Source organism: Lytechinus variegatus, chromosome 12 (genome assembly GCF_018143015.1).
Source record: "Lytechinus variegatus isolate NC3 chromosome 12, Lvar_3.0, whole genome shotgun sequence".
In the NCBI taxonomy this organism is placed as follows: Eukaryota; Metazoa; Echinodermata; class Echinoidea; order Temnopleuroida; family Toxopneustidae; genus Lytechinus; species Lytechinus variegatus.
Window position 1 is genome coordinate 4,100,120 of NC_054751.1, and position 18,430 is coordinate 4,118,549.

The window sequence follows — 18,430 nt, forward strand, 5'->3', positions numbered from 1 at the left end:
AGAAAAAAAAAGAGTATAAGTACAAGATATTGCAGTAAAAGAACAAAGAAACAAAGTGAAAACACCATTACAAAAATTAATAATTCATATAAATAAAGAGATAATCGGCAAATATACAACTTAAACATAATGTGTCGGTACATGGGCTGTTACAATTGCTCGTGCAACCATTTGCCATTACTTGGTCACAATATATGTTGCACAGAATCGCAACGGTTGTAAGCAGTCGCACCACCAATTGTGAAAGGGGCTAAATCATGTATGTATATTTAAATAATCCTAATGACTAAGAACACAATCCGACTTTAAACGATCTGAACACATGTGATTAAGAATGCACATTAACTGAGAGGTATAATTTCATAGCGAACACAATGGAAGCAAACATGCTCATAGCCAACATGCTCATACAAATGTACCATATTTGCCTTTGCCAAATGTTCCACTGCTTCTTTCAAAGCAAGCATCTGAGCATCTGCATCAATTCTTAAAGGTATTGTGAGCAGCCGATTTAAAAAATTCTCAAACCAAGATGAAACATGTTTACAAGTGCATGTATTAGAACTAATAAACCCTGAAAACAACCATTATTGAGAATGAAAAACTAAAACTACAAGGCAAACCCCGATTTTGTAAGTAGGCATCTTCTAGACACCTAAATAGTACACATAAGGGTATGGGATGAAATTAAGATAGTGTTTCCGGTCATTTTATATTTCAATTTTTGAAGCACTAAATAAATTATTTTCAAACACAATTTTTTCTGGGCTTCATTTTTGTAACATATCACAGACATAGGTGACAAGTGTGACCTTCTAGTTCAGATGTTTTTAAAGTCAAACCAATATTAACCAATCACTTTAACAGGTTTAATTGATTTGATCAAGACGGTGCCCATGTACCATTATCATTTTTCAATCACTATTTGTATAAATATTTTGTCGCAGTGGAAGACATAACATTCTATCTCAGAATCTGCAAAAAATATTACTTTTTAAATGATTAACCAATGTATCAAAGTATATTGTAGCCATATCACAACCTGTTATCTTGAAAAAACAAAATAAACAACTGGCTCATTCAGGGGTGAAAAAAATGTCACAATTCATAAAAGTAGTTACTCCCCCATATTTTGGCTTCCAGTGCCAATCATATAAAGCAAGAATGGTGATGAACAAGACGCATCCTACACCCTACAAGCAGTTGTGCTATGGATGAGAGTAAACTGGTTTGCTAAAAATTCAAGTTTAAATCACTGGACACCAAGCGCACCAGTGGTCTGATGTCCAATCGTCTATTCTTGACAAAAAGAGAAATGTCATAGAAGCTGTGCAAGATTGCAATGCTATAATTGATATTTTGATCTTCAACTACTTCTACAACTTTTTTATGATAAGGATGAATGTTTTTCTCTGATTAATTTACTTTATGTCTCTCCTTATGTTGATTCTACTCCCCAAACTACTTCTACATCTCCTTTTGATAAAGATTATTATTTTTCTGTGTAATTGTCCTTACGTATCTTATTTTATATCTGATCTTCAAACTACTTTGTCATCTATTTCTCTTTGTGTTATTAATTAACGGAGCTCAATATATAATGCTTGATCCTACTACTTCTATAGCTACTTCTGATAAAGATTTTTTCTGTGTAATTGTCTTTATGTATCTCTTATTGAATGTCTGATCTTCTGATCCCCTACCTTCTATGATATACCTCTTATAGAATAGATAATTGTTTCTCACTGCGTAATTGTCTTGTTTTATGTCTAGTCATCAAACTACTTCTGACAAAGATAACTGTTATCTCTGATTAATTTTCTTTTTGTCTCTCCCTATGTTAATTCCAATCCCCTACCTACTTCTACAACTATTTCTGATAAATTTCTGATTAATTTTCTTTTATGTGTTTCTTTAAGTTAATTCTTATACTCTAAATACTTCTACATCTACTTCTGTAATAGATATCAGTTTCTATTTGTGTTATTTGATTTACATAGCTCAATATATTATGTTTGATCCTACTACTTATAAAATAAATTTCTGTGTAATCGTCTCTATTTATCTCTTATTTAATGTCTGATCTTCAAACTTCTTCTATATCTACTTCTGATAAGATAACTAATTCTCTCTGTCTGTGTAATTGTCTTTATTTATCTCTTTATTGTCTGACCCCCTTCCTACTTCTGTAATATATATCTTATATAGATAATTGTTTCTCATAGTGTATTGTCTTATTTTATGTCTGATCATCAAATTACTTCTTCATCTACTTCTGATAAGAAACTATTTCTCTCTGTGTAACGATCTCCCAACTACTTCAATAGCTTATGTATGTGGAGGTCCATGGCCGAGTGGTCTAAGGCGCCTGGCTATACATCTTAAGTGCGGAGTTCGATTGGTAACTAGGTGTGCACTTAAAAAAAAAATAGTTTATGTAGACAATGATAATAATAGGTACATTGATATAGTGCTTCATACGTTGATTTCTAAGCGCTTTACATTGTAATTATTGCCCCGGTCATATTCCATCTCTATTCCATGTACATCTTAAGTCCGGAGTTCGATTGGTAACTAGGTGTGCACTTAAAAAAAAAATAGTTTATGTAGACAATGATAATAATAGGTACATTGATATAGTGGTTCATACGTTGATTTCTAAGCCCTTTACATTGTAATTATTGCCCAGTCATATTCCATCTCTATTCCATGTACATCTTAAGTCCGGAGTTTGATTGGTAACTAGGTGTGCACTTAAAAAAAAAATAGTTTATGTAGACAATGATAATAATAGGTACATTGATATAGTGCTTCATACGTTGATTTCTAAGCCCTTTACATTGTAATTATTGCCCTGGTCATATTCCATCTCTATTCCATGTACATCTTAAGTCCGGAGTTCGATTGGTAACTAGGTGTGCACTTAAAAAAAAAATAGTTTATGTAGACAATGATAATAATAGGTACATTGATATAGTGGTTCATACGTTGATTTCTAAGCCCTTTACATTGTAATTATTGCCCAGTCATATTCCATCTCTATTCCATGTACATCTTAAGTCCGGAGTTCGATTGGTAACTAGGTGTGCACTTAAAAAAAAAATAGTTTATGTAGACAATGATAATAATAGGTACATTGATATAGTGCTTCATACGTTGATTTCTAAGCGCTTTACATTGTAATTATTGCCCCGGTCATATTCCATCTCTATTCCACACATAAAGTGCACCATCTCTACTCCCTGGGGAGCATCCTGACCAGGGCACACATACCAATCTAATCACATTGACATTTGCATCCTACTGGGTACCCATTTAACAGACATGGATGAGTGCCTTGCCAAAGGACACGGGTGGGATTTGAACCCTCAACCCTTGGTTTGAGAGTCAAGTGACTGAACTTCTATACCACAACACCTCTCTTTGTATCATTGTTTTTTAAATAGCTCATTATATCATGATTGATTCTTTTAGTACTTCTACATCTACTTCTGATACAGATTTTAATAAGTCCACATCTACCCTAGATTGTAATCCATTTTTTTTTATACCAGCCTCTTTTCAAAGTGTCTTTTTTAAGTTTTTGCTATTTGACAGCTACAGTATAAATCCTAATCCATATCAATTTCTTTTCTTACAATCTTATGCAATTTCTACATCTGCTTTTAGTCACATGACTTCTGTGCATCAACCGATTTATACACTTTTGTATACCTCATGACCTTGATTTACCTTTTGTTATTAACTTGTATTGTTGGTCTGTTACAAAAGTGTTAAAGCTTTCCTTCAACTTGCTCTCATTTCTTTATTTCTGCATCAATTATCTTCACACTTGGTAGATATGATCCTTGGGTAATACCACATGTTTGTTTCCAGGCCCTAAGTTCATCTAGGGGTCAATAGTTCAAGTTTATGTTTGAATTGCTCTCATTTCTTTATTTCTGCATCAATTGTGTTTATAACTTGGTACAAATAGCCATTGTGTAATACCACACGTGCAGAGATGCCAAGTTTAAAGACCAGCTATGCATGAGATTTTTTGTGAATCTGAGTGAGATCACAGACATTGCGTACAATGTATATGGGAATAGGCTGTGATAGTTGCGTGAGACAGAGATTTTAGGGGATGAACAAGAGTCCAAAATGCTTGAGTCTCACGCATAATGGTAGCTCTGCACGTGTGTTCGTGAAGATGATAAGGTCAAAATATCATATTGCATATTTTATCGATCGCGATATCAGGCAAGACTTAAATGTTCTTGTACCACCTTGTTTTATTATTTGATGAAATTAAATGGAATTTTTCAATTTCAAAAACAGTGAAGAAATGTGATCAGGAGAGGTTTGATAGGGGGTGGGGGGCAAGTGATAAATAACTAACTCTATTAATTATTTCCAGAATTCTGGATCTGAGATCCCTCAGAATGACCATAGTGGCTTTTGAAAAGTGACATTTCTTTCTTAAAAATGTGCTCATTCAAGCATGACATGAAATATTCAATCTCTTTTTTACACAGAAATCATCATTGTGTGTAGCAACACCCCTGTCCAGTTATTTTTCTATGAAACAGTTAAACACCAAAAAGTTCTGCTATTTTGAAAAAAAAGGAGGGGGTAACTTTTTTGTAGTATGGTGGACTGGAACGGGCTACCAGCTGAGGTAGTGGATGCTGCAACACTTGACACATTTGTGACATGGGTCAGCATGTAAACAGCATAACCAGCAATGTCTTTTTTTTATCTTTAAGAAAGAAAATCAAATGTTTCAACATTACAGTAGGATATAGCAGATCAGGTCAAGTCAACTTTTTAAACTTTGCCGTAATAATCAACACCTTGATTGTGGGAATCAGCGGAAAGACAAGACAGAGATCTGTATTGAATTTTTTAAAAGATGTCAAAGTTTGCTGTATTGTAGCATTACTAGTATTATAATGAATGGTCTGCATGTGTAATTGCCACAAATTATACATTCTCTCTCTCTAATTTCATAATGCATATATCATGTTTCTAATGACTAAAGAACAATAACATGCTCATTCTGCTTTTCTTTTCTTCATACAGATTTTATTTCTAATTTAATTTTCTGATAATACTACTACAAGATCATTCTATTCTATTTCTCGCGCCTGAACAAAGTCCAACAGAAACCTAGTAATCACTTTTCCTTTTGCAAAAATTTTATAAAGTTTTGGTTCACTTGCTTTCATTTCTTTATTTCTGCATCCATTGTGTTCATACTTGGTACAGATGATCTTTGGGTAATACCACATTTGTGGTGATGAAGATGGTTAGGTCAAAGGTCATCTAGGGGTCAAAAGGTAAAAAAGTTCAATGGTCAACATGTCTCATTTCGTTATTTGTATATAAATTTTGTTTTAACTCCGAAAAAAATTATTAGGTACTTTCACATATATACCTACAAAGCTAACATCAAACGCCATCATAGGGTCAAAAGGTCGTTCTGCATGTTTTCATGATCGCAAATTAGGTGTGACTCCTAGTTCTTGAACCACCTTGTTTTTACCATGTATATAATTTATACATTTACTTGTGTATTAGAAAGTCCTGTATCATTTATTTGGTGGATTTGTTTGAATTATCAGTTAGTTGCATGACAAGGGTCCCGTAACACAAAGGTTAGCGATTAATCACTAATTTCTACGGACGATTCTGATTGGTTCATAGTCAGTCTACTTAGCAAAATACGCATGCAACGATGATCTTGATTGGTCATTTCAGTTAGCGATTAATCGCTAACCTTTGTGTTACGGTGCCCAGGTCTTCATTAAAATATGAATAAACCCATTCCAACAGTAAATCATATTTCTTTGCCCAGTAGTCACCCTTAACACTTTAATATTTTGAATAGAAGTTTGATGGAGCACTTCTTAATGTTTACAGACACACCTTTAGGTAAACAACTGACACCTGCATGCGTGTGTGTTTGTCTAAGTAATTCATTTTCAACAGTAGCAGATCTTATGATATGACGCACATGGAAAAGCCTTTTTTCTATATTTGAGGGGGGTTAGTTTTTATTATTTGGCAATTGGTCATTTTGACTATTTTAGCTATCATAAATATTCTTCAGTTTTGTTGAAGAATATATATACTTAAATAAAATTAATTAATGATTATTAATTTCCTCTCCTCTTTCTTACTCTTTCTGAAATTGTTTTTATTTTATTCTGTTTTTCAGAAGACACTAAATCATGAAACGTAGTATGTACAGTGATGTGTATTCGATACAAATAAGCAATCTTAGAAGTCTATTTGGTGAATACTTTATTACTTTCCCCTTCATTTATGTTAGTGTTGGTGTATACAGTAATTACAATAACAAAATATTTGTCTGTTATGATTTCCATGAACAAATTCCTTACAGTCAATTTGTCGTTTGTTTATAAACTTACAGCAGATGATATCTTCCATTTAAATGTACAACAGTCAGAGCCAGAGTAAGAGAGATTTGAATGGAAATCCAACTCAGGACTTTTTCCTTGATGATACTATAATCTCTCCATAGACAGAACAGAATTGGGGAAGCTGCTGAGAAATTGTGATTTATCACCGGGGATTCCCTGGCTGAACCTTCTGTTATGGTTCTTTTCTTTGCTTCATATAAATATTTTTTTTTAAAGTTAATTCGTAAAATATCATAATGTATAAACTTGCTTCGTAATCATTGATGTAATATGTGCACTATCTCCTTCAGGCACTGGCTGCAATGCATCCTACCTGGAGTGTACAGAGAAGGTGGAAATGTTTGAGGGCGCCAAAGGACCAGAGAACTTTGTCATCATTGATTGTGAGTTTGGAGCGTTCGGTGATAACGGGTGCCTGGATGATGTCAGAACCGACTTTGATCGCGACATAGACAGGAGAACGTTCAATAGAGGGAAACAATTGTAAGTTCATGGCATCCTTTGAATCATGTAAAGGCCACCGTGCACCTTACGACCCGACTGGTCGGCGACTGGCTTGCGACTGAGTGAGGGGAGATGAATCGCGAGGTGCGTGGTCTCGACACCACGCACCTTGTGATCCGATCTGTGACTCACCAATGCGCTTTTTGCTTTTTGCCATAGCAACTGAGAAAGTGCACTTACTACTACATATGCGCGTTGTTTATCATATACGCATCATGCAACTCTGCTGTCTGATTGGCTGAAAGTTGGATTGAGCTTGCGATCCAGTCATAAGGATTCGACATGTCAAATCCTTCCGATTTTCCTTGCGACTTGTCTCTGACCGGTCTGCGACGCTCAAGCTGACAAGAGCTGTGACGTCACATCTCCTCTCACTCAGTCGCAAGCCAGTCGCCAACCAGTCGGGTCATAAGGTGTACGGTGTAAAACAGGTTTAAGGGTGTAACTAATAGCCAGTGTGTATGCAAGTCACATGTTTATGCAACCTTCCATCCATGCATTTTTCTCACAGATGATTTTAAATTCAGTTTTGTGACTGTTTGGCTTACTTTTTCTGTATAGATGCGAATGTCTGAATCTCACCATCTAATCAGAGAGTTGTTGGTTTGAAGCCTTCTCCAGAACTGTTGGATAATTTACCTGCTAAAATGATTGAGGTATACATCGATCATACCTTGAAAGAAAGATGACTCGAAACTAAGTTTTACATTTCGATCATCGCAGCGGGTATCGCAGCTTGGCAATGTCAGCCATTTTTATACTAACTGTAGGCTCAAACATGATAGATGGCGCTGTCCGTAAGAGGCCTAGTGCTATCTAGCGAGATGTGTTGTTTTTCCTCAGGAAATAAAAAGAGAACATAATGAAATGTTTGCGCTGCACCCTGATTTACTGGAAAATTATCCTGTCTAAGTTCTTTCGCTGATTTGGCTGAGATATTTTCATGAAAAATAATGTGGTTGTAGGTAGACTATATTGGAAAATGTGTGTAATCAAAGTGAGTTTGCATAGGATTGAGTTTAGATTGAAATCTCATTTCCCCACGTACTAGATTGAATTGGGAAAAAAAATGTTGGCAAGTATGCATCCGGATAAAGGATAAATCTGGAAATGGGGAGGCCGGATAAGAGAGGTCTGACTGTACTATGTATTAACCTTTATGCTTGTAGTAGCTGTGCTATATGATTGAACCTATTATTCTTATCTTTTTTTTCAACTCTGTTTTAGTTATGAAAAGATGATAGCTGGGATGTACCTCGGTGAAATCCTCCGACTTGCTATAATCCATTTAATCAATCAGAAAGTCATATTTGGAGGTGTGCTTCCAGAGGCTCTTCAAAAGGAATGGGGCTTCAAGACCAAGAACCTGACATATATTGAAAAGTAAGTATTTATATCATGTCTTAATTAAAGGGTGTTTTACATGGTTGAAATAAAATGTTGGTATTGTCACCTGTCTGGATGGTGTAACAGAAGGTCTGAACGCTATGCTTGTATTGCGATTTTTAATTCGTGTGTAATGAGCATAAGAGCGTCATCTCAAATGCATGTTACAGTGCACGAAAGAGTTAACGCCTTTCTGCACGACTCACCCGAATGGGAATTGATATATGTGCAAAACCTAATGCCCTTGTGCTGTATTAAAGCCCCCGTTCCATTATGCTGATGTTACTCGGATTTGACAAACCTTTAGATCGGGTGGGATCGGGGGGAAAAGAACTATTTTACTGGGAGTCAGTGAAAAATAATTTGCAGTACTATAAGTTATCCTCGTGCAGCTGTTAGTACGCCAGGAAAGACCTAATTACGCTCATCCTACGACTGTGCGCCGCTTCCCCACAATTCAAAATGGGCGTTTTCTGATCCGGAAGATCAGCATGAAATTTGAATATGTTAAAAAAATTTAGCCTATCTCGCCGATCTGAACATGAGTCCCGCTGTGGCCTCGCCGTCACAACGTGCTTATAACGCTGCCCCCGAATTAAACTGATTCCTTTCCCGCTCTCCGCCAATGTAATGATTGGGATGGATCGGGGTTTCTGATCGTGATAGTGTAACAGGGGTTTTACTGTTCACTGCTTAGAGATTTCTAATGAAGTAAGTGTTAAAGCGCTATACATGTATAAGTATAAATATCATATCAACCAGGCAACAATGTGTTTTCTACTTAGAACGATAATGATTATTTCCCACCAATATTGATGTATTTTGGCGAATTATTTTGGGTCCTGATCATGAGTTTAATGTAAAATGTTACAGGATGTAACGGTACAGGCTGCATTTTTGCCTAGCAAGTAATCATAATAACCTAAAAGTGTCGACCAGTGATGAAAATGGGACGTGCACGAGAATTGCTGCAATATGCAGAAATCTTGCCATACTTCAGTTATTGCTTGGCTTTAGGTTAATGATTTTCTGCTTATGAAAATTAAAATGTCGTGAGTTCAATGAAGGAAATACATTTTTGCAGCAGGTACCTCTTCACATAAAATATCTCTGTATTTGAAATCTGTAACTAAAAAATAAGCAATTGATTATACTTTCGTCAATCATGATTGATGGCACAAAATGATCAGTGCAGTCAGTAAAAGCCTTTGATCAAAGGCGGGCTTTAATAACTGACTGCAAAAGTGAAGAGTTTCATGAATGCTAGTTAGGTATTTAATTACTCTGAAAAATAATCACATTGATATGAATAAAGTTTACAATTTATTTATGAAATCATAGACTTATTTTTATTGATTAAAGAAAGCTCCAAAAATATCCATTTCTGACCTGATACATGTTGGGGGATTCTGATCAGATAGACAATAATTTTTTTAATGTATTTTCCCATGTTTTATGAATTATTTCTATCTTTGTTTTTTTTTATATACTGTTTGTTTTTTATTGCTGAGAACATTGTTAGTGTCATAACCAACATAAGATAAAATTATTTTAATCAGTAATAGCAAGAGCGATGAATTTCAACTGCCAAACAATTTATATTGAAATTGTAAACAATCAAGTTTCATTTAACAATCTAGTGTTTGTCATGCAAGAAACTAGGAATCGCATGCCCAGACATTGTATAATTGGTCTCAAATGATGTTTAAAATATCAATCAATGCTCTGTGGAAATGGACGCCCTCCTCCATTTATTCTTTTGTGTTTTTATAAAATGAAATGTGATTGAATATAGCTATTTGGATTTAAAAAATGAGTTGAAAATGTCAGATTAATGTGAAAGGGCCCACAAGAGCATTTAATTTGCCACAAATCTGTCTGAAAATTTGATGATGTATAAATAAATATAGACTAGAGTCTGAGTGTCTGTCAGATATGATAAAAGTCAGGGCTCCACACTATGGTCCAAACCTAAAATATATTGGTCTCCCAAAATAAAGGAAAACAAAAAAGATTTGAATTTATTTTGCTGGCTTAATTTTATTTCCCCCTGCCCCTCCCCCCCAAAAAATGCAGCAAACAGTACACTCACACAATATATTTCACAAGCGCCATTTCTCAATTTTGGAGAGCCATTCTTAAAGATAACAGAGCCATTTTTAATTCACAAAAGAGAAGAAAATATCATTTGTATCAGTTTGATATATTTTTGACTAGTCATGTTGGACCAGTAAATCTGGCTATTTCTGAAAAGTTACTGGCCCGACAGCAATTTTTACTGGTCTGGGACCGTCGGACCAGTGTCAGTGTCGTGGGCTGTAAAAGTAATGAATATCTTATAAAAGAATAAAATAAATATCTTATTAAAAAATTGTGACTCTGCCATCATATATTTTTTTATTTTATTGGTTTTAGAGGGGTGTGTCTCCTAAATTGCATCTGTTATTTCTTCTATTATGTACATTCCAATAATTTTTTTAGGTTACGAGACCTCTAAAATTTGGCAAATTCCCTTCTAACTATTATGTTGTTTGCTTATTGAAATCCAGACTACCATCTTTATGATCGTTTAGTATTTCGGGAGTACCATGATATTTTGATAGCCCTGGGGCAGGACGACTCTTCTTTGTTTTCCTCTCTTTTTCCCACTTTTTTGATCCAGTTTTTTTCCTACTATGAGAAATGATAGAGAGCAGTTGCCTACCCCATGGCATCGCCCTGGCCAAGCCTTTACCATCCCATTCACTGCCCCAGCCAATATCATAAAAAGCATAATGGTATTTGGATTGTTTAAGCACGTATGGTTATTATGTACAAATACAATATAATGTTGTACGTTTAATTTCTTTTAAGGCTTATCTGAGTAATTCCTCTCTATGAATGTACAGTGGTTCAATAACTGATAATGAACTTGACTAATATGTGTTATTGGGAACACAAACCAATGCTATCAAGATTCTTATCACAATCAATATATCATCAATCCCTTATACTCTGTACCGCTAGTTCGTGAAGAAATGCACGCAATCACTGGATAGAGTAAATAGAGTTGAATTAATATTTCATATCGAAAAAGATTATGTAAACATCAACCAGACATTCACCTTTTGAAGTGTGTGTATTTTATGACTTGCATATTTCCCTCTTCTTGGTAGGTGATTCAGTCATTTTCTCCAGGGCTGGGCTCAAGCAACATATTTATACCGACATGGGCTTTAATAATCCATTTATTCTCATTCGGTCTAATATCTGCTAATAGAATAATTTCAATTACCGGTAGTCAAACAAAATATAGTAATCTTACTATGTAGAGCTTACTTGCAGATGGGAGATTCTTCTTTTTTCCCATCTTTATCTATAAAGCCATCTGCACTTCATCAGGAAGAGAGGGTGGGGTGCCTGATTGAAAGGGAAGGGGGTTCAGATGATTTATAACCTCATGATTTCAACCAATTTGCAGGCTATCCCTCATCCATGTTTTATCTTTTTTGGACAAACTTCCCTCCCCTTTCTCCTTCAACTCCCCTCCCCTTCCCTTTTGCCTCCCACCCCCCCCCCCTCCCCTATCCCCCCAATCTCCCAATTTTTTTCATAATTGTTATGAACTAAGCATTTCTCAAATTGCCTCTTCTGGCTTAAAAGAGTTACATGTAGTTAAATTTCTTGAATGATATTGAACAACATTGTTTTGACTTAAATCCCATTAGAATTTTAACTCGGTGAGAGAAATTATTCTTTTGTCTATTTTACTGTTAGTTTTAACATTTTTTTTTACTTTTGGGAGGTGTATAAAATAGATGAAATGTACCAAATGTACACTGACAGTATGCAGAGGAAAGGACAGAGGCTCACCTGTTTTAGGTGCTCCTCTATTTGTTTCTCTTTAATTTTATACTTTGGGCGGGTTGTTTTCATCATTTAAGGGACATTTATTTATTTTGTGGAGGTGGCGTGGCCGAGTGGTGTAAGGCACCTGATCATACATAGAAAGTTTGGGGTTCGATCCCCGGCCGCGGCACCTATGCCTGTGAGCAAGGCATTGACAGTGCTCTTTTATCCTGCATTCAAATAAATGGAAATGCTATATATGCATTCTTGGTAACTAGGTGTGCACTTGTTCAAAAAATAATTATTCATTGGTATATATGTATGTAAGAAATGACCAGCAGCACATATGAAAATTTCATGCAATATACAGTGCGTATCAAAAAAAGTTTACACTTTGAAAAAGCCCTGGGAATTAAAAAATATACAACATGTGGGTAATTTTTTCACATATAATCTTGGGTTGGGTCTCATCTATCCAATGAAAGTTAAAGTTTTGACAGAATGTTACACTTGAGTGAGCACTGTCCATTTTTGTAAAGCTCGCAGAAATCTGTTTGCGCAGAAATGCTTGTTTTCACGCTGTGTCAAGGGGAAAAGGCGAAATCAAACCTACCCTGCGAAACATTTCTCATACATTTCCCTTGCACTTTTAGTCAATTAAAATAAAACGGATACATTCAAGCATTTTCTAACAATTTTGCCACCCAAATTGAAATTTCAACACTTAGTAAACACAACCTTTACCCTCTTTGTGCCAGCTGGATCTGAGGACATAACTGAATCTGAACAAAAGTTTATATCAGACATCTCTAGCATTTTTTCACTAAGTTTTTATCATTTAAGGTGGGTTTACATTTCATTTTTCATTTAATACTTGTTTCTCCTTTTCTTAAGCTTGACAATGGTTAACAAAATGGAAATCAAGCCTCAGCCATTTTATGTAAATCACAGCTCAGTGTAAAGCAAATATTTTCACGATGGCCTCAGTGTGTGGGGGAGTGGGATTGGGCCAAATGCAATCTTCAAAGTGTTTTGGGCAAGGAAGCAAGTAGAAAAAGGTAAAAGATATCTTCAAATCAATTTTGCTAGCTAAATTCAACGTGTTCTTCATGATTAAGGTCTACTTTTATTCGCATAACTATTTCAAAGTTCTGCGCAAAATCATTTTTCACTAATTTTTCAAAAGTAAGTGGTGCTCATTCAAGCGGAAATATTTTTCGACAGTTATATCGTCATTTGCTTAAATGGATCTGTACCAATGTTAAAATGTGTACAAATTTTCAGGATATGACAAATGTGTAATTTTACAGGTTTTTTTCAAAGTGTAAACTTTTTTTTGATACGCACTGTAGTTCAATCCTCAGAAATGGATTGTGCTTTGTCATCCCTAGTCTATTATTAGATGGTTTCAATTGAATTCTATTCTCCTTTGTATCGTACTATCCTGCACGTACGTACGCCCAAGCCGAGTGAGTGCACAAATCCGAGAACTGTACACCGGAAAGTACAGGTTCTCGGATTTGCGCGCTCACTCCGCTTGGGCGTACGCATGTATTGGATAGTACGATACGACGGAGAATAGAATTTAATTGAAATCGTCTAGAACAAGACTATGTCATCCCATGCCGATCTCCCATTCCTTATGAAGTGAAAACATGTTATGGAGGCTGAGAGTTTGTTAGCCACAGAAATTTCTAACATAGCCTCCATGTTAAGTACCAATTAAATTATGTACGGAAGCAAATTTTGAATTACTAGTAACAGAACCAAAGATAAAAGGGTGTTAACGTTTTCCAAGCCCTCTTGTGAATTCTTTGAGGTCAAAGGATAGGGCCTTAATAGTGGCTTGGGATGTCATGGTCTAGTGGTTATTACTCTTATCTTTTATTCTGAGGGACGTGGGTTCGATTCCTAACCATGGTGTATTTTCCTTCAGCAAGAGATTTACCCACATTATGCTGCACTCAACCCAGGTGAGGTGATTGGGTAGCCGGTAGGAAGAAATTTCTAGAATGCTTGAGCACCAAGGCAGCCCAGCTAAAGTAGACATGATAATAATAGCAGGGCCAGCTGAATTGGCTACCCTGGGTTAATATGCCGTTGTTATTATCATTATTATTATCAAAAGGTGAATTTGAAAGCAACAGCCTCAAATGATACCCAATTCATATCTTCCAGGTTATTGCCTTAATAGGGCAAAGTATGTCTGTGTTATCTTAGCTGGAACCACAAAGGGTAAATTTGATCTAAATATCATAAAGGAAAGATAAAACTTGTTATGGAATTGAGACCATTGATCATTGTATGTACTTTTGTAGAAAGGTTATACTTTACTATCTGTAGGATGATTTCCGGGGGGGGGGGGAACTCAGTATATAATGCATAGTGGGTATGTGCCGCGGAGGGTACCCCCATTTTTACACTCAAATTTTCGCTCCAAAGAATAGCATTTTCTTATCAAGAAAAAGGAAGAAAGAAATTCGCTCCAAAGCTTCGCATATTTTCCGTTAAGCTGTTCCAGCTGTATTGATCTGCTACAATGAGCCACGATTTGGTAAACAGTGGCCGTTTTCCGACCATCGCATTTGTGCTACCGAAGCCTGTTCCGAGGACCCTTCTTTTTACAGTATGCTCGCTCCAAGGCCCCCATTTTTTGTATTGCCTGCGGCACATACCCACTATGAATGTGGAATTACCATTGTTTAACATTTTGCGGTTCAGTCTTGTTGGTCATTGCTGTCGAATCTGTGAAAATTAAAATATTGTATAATAAAAAAAGAATTAGTGAGAGAGGGACATCGTCGCTCCATCATTTGAGCTATGGATATACATGTGGTTGAGGGGTTTTTTTTGAATAAGCAAACTTTAAAATGTCATTACTTTCTTATTTTGCATCTCATTTTGATGAAATTTTCAGCGTTATGCTTCATAGATTTTCTTGATTAATTCAAATCAACATTTTTCTAGGGTGGACTTGACCTTTAAGAGATGATCTAGTTTTTATTTCCAGATTTTTAAGGGCAATTAATATTGACTTTTAGTCAACAGCTGTAGGTTTTTTTTTTGGAGGGGGACAGTCACTTTGGAAGACATGTGATTTCTACAGAGGCCAAATACTTCATTCTTAAACCAGACAATTAATCCCAAACAAACTTCAAATCTTATCTCTATCTAGTCTATGCTGTGTCTGTTACATGTGAGCTATTCTAAAAGATAAACAAAAAGGCATGCAACAAGACATGAGGAATCAGCATCATTAACATTAACTCTTTTAATAGCCCATTGCCTTCCAAGAACCGATATCTTGTTTTTCATCAGCTCTAAACTTTAATATATTAATTTATTTGCAGTAACCGCTAATTTTAGGCTGTAAAACCAAGGTTAATTGTCTCTATCGGCGGCGTTCATCTGAACCTGTCAGTCAATTTTGGTCAAAAATTCAATTTTGAGATTTTTTGCAGAAAATTAAAGCACAAGTGCTGCTCTCTACATGATGATATCTTGAGGCAGTAAATTATTTTAATTTTTGAGATATGGAGATTTTCAAGGCGATGCCATACAGTTTTTGTCTCGCCTGATGCCACTTTTCTGACAGTGGTGGAGCTTTAAGTCTATCTTGTCCTGTTTTTTTTTGTTGTTTGTTGTTGTTTTTTTTGCTCTCCTTCAATTACAATTTTTTTTTTTTCAAATAAGACTGTTTAGTTTTTTTTTCTTTTGTGCAGTATTGTCATATATATTTTTTATGTCTAAATGTGAAATGATTTGTCTTGATATTATTATTCTAATAGCCGTTGAGAAGTTGATTTCGCCAGATATCCTTTTGTAACAGTGCTTCCCATGATTTTAATAGATATTTTTATATAACTACTCGTTAATTTTTACCAATATCAAGAATTAAGATTTAGTTTTACTTTCTTCATTCAGATTTTTTAAACCTATAACTTTAATGTAAATTTACAAAGCAATCATAACCGTGTTCCAAGAAACCAAGTCTTTATGCAAAAATGTTTTTCTTTTAACCTTAACCCATTGAAAAAACCTAAACCAACTTCAAATCTTATCTCCATTCTATATTTCTTACATGTGGTCTATTTAAATATGTGAGAAAATGGTCTTCATGTTATTTACTCATCAGCTATCCTGGAAGATAAAACAAAAGAAATACCAAGGTGTTGGTTTATCAGCAACATTTATTGCTTACTCGATGACCTTTTGCAAACCAAATCCTTTAATATCTGATTGTTTGACAAAACGTTACACTCATCACAGGTTTTTAGCCGAAAATGAAACTGAGACCCAGTAGTAATCCTAACCTGAAGATTGTCAAATGAACTGCAATTAGTACTTTTTGTATTTTTTTTTATTCATATTATATTTTCATTGATGATCATATATACAGTGCGTATCAAAAAAAGTTTACACTTTGAAAAAGTCAAGGGAATTAAAAAATACACAACACGTTGGTAATTTTTTCACATATAATCTTGGGTTTGGGTCTCATCTATCCAATGAAAGTAAAAGTTTTGTCAGAATGTTACACTTGAGTGAGCACTGTTCATTTCTGTAAAGCTCGCAGAAATCTGTTTGCGCAGAAATGCTCGTTTTCATGCTGTGTCAAGGGGAAAGGACGAAATCAAACTGACACTACGAAAGATTTATCATACATTTTCCTTGCACTTTTAGGCAATTGGAATAAAACGGATACATTCAAGCATTTTGTGACAATTTTGCCACCCAAATTGAAATTTCAACACTCAATAAGCACAACCTTTACCCTATTTGTGCCAGCTGGATCTGAGGACATAACTGAATCTGAACAAAAGTTTATATCAGATATCTCCAGCATTTTTTCACTAAGTTTTTGTCATTGAAAGTTGGTTTACATTTCATTTTTCATTTAACACTTGTTTCTCCACACTTTTCCCAAGCTTAGCAATGATTAACAAAATGAAAATCAAGCTTAAGCCATTCCATGTAAATCACAGCTCAGTGTAAAGCAAATATCGTCACGATGGCCTCGGTGTGTGGGGGAGTGGGGTGGGGCAAAATGCACTCTTCGAAGTGTTTTGGGCAAGAAAACAAGTCAAACAATGTAGAAGATATCTTCAAATCAATTTTACTAGCTAAATTCCATGTGTTCTTCATGATTAAGGGCTACTTTTATTCGCATAACTATTTTAAATTTCTGCGCAAATCATTTTTCACTAACTTTTCAAAAGTAAGTGGTGCTCACTCAAGCGGAAATATTTTTCGACAGTTATATCGTCATTTGCTTTAATGGACCTGTACCAATGTTAAAATGTGAAACAATCTTCAGGATATTACAAATGTATGATTTTACAGGATTTTTTCAAAGTGTAAATTTTTTTTTGATACGCACTGTATAATGATTATATTTCCTTATAAACCAAATCATTTTCACAGGTATTAAGACCTGTTAAGTGACCTGTTAAAAATCTTTTAGCGCCTTGAAATCAATTTATGCGGAATGATTACCCTGGTATACAAATCCATCCAGGATCTGTTCAATTTAAATCACCATTTAGTGCTTTGAAATATTTTGTATTAAGCACTTTAGAAAAAACATTTTTTTCACTCAATCATTTTTTCATTCAGTCATGACCCATTGAGAGAATACACATAAATGCCGGACGGCTTGGTCAGGCACTGGCATACAGGTTGGGGTGGTATCCCTCCCACCCCCCCCCCCTCAAATGTTTCTTTACCAACAGAAAAGGATTTTAAAAATAAGAAAGAAAGGGATAGGAAAAGAGGTGAAATGTGATATATTTCTTTGGATATCATGTCAAAGTCTATCCCACAATATGATTTTTGTTTTAGAAAGATAAAAAAGATTAAAAATTGCCATATGCCATGACTGACCCCCCTCAAAATTTTTGGCTTATTACGCAATTGTGGTCTGAGTAGCCATACTTAAAGGTCAAGTCCACCCCGGAAAAATGTTGATTTGAATAAAAAGAGAAAAATCAAACTAGCACAATGCTGAAAATTTCATCAAAATCGGATGTAAAATAAGAAAGTTCTGACATTTCAAAGTTTCGCTTATTTTTAACAAAATAGTTATGTGAACGAGCCAGTTACATCCAAATGAGAGAGTCGATGATGTCACTCACTCACTATTTCTTTTGTTTTTTATTGTTTGAATTATACAATATTTCAATTTTTACGAATTTGACGATTAGGATCTCCTTGCCTGAAGCACAAAATGTTAAAATAATGGAATTCCACGTGTTCAGGGTGGAATGAAACTTCATTTCACATGA

General features: G+C 35.1%; 1 protein-coding gene across 1 annotated transcript in view; it reads left to right on the top strand.

Annotated features, from left to right (window-relative positions):
- LOC121424935 (hexokinase-2-like) overlaps positions 1 to 18,430 on the top strand; it is a 63,603-nt gene that overhangs the window by 38,828 nt on the left and 6,345 nt on the right. The window contains exons 7-8 of the mRNA XM_041620828.1: positions 6,719 to 6,911; positions 8,160 to 8,315. Coding sequence (XP_041476762.1) covers positions 6,719 to 6,911; positions 8,160 to 8,315 — 349 coding nt within the window. The remainder of the gene's footprint in view (positions 1 to 6,718; positions 6,912 to 8,159; positions 8,316 to 18,430) is intronic.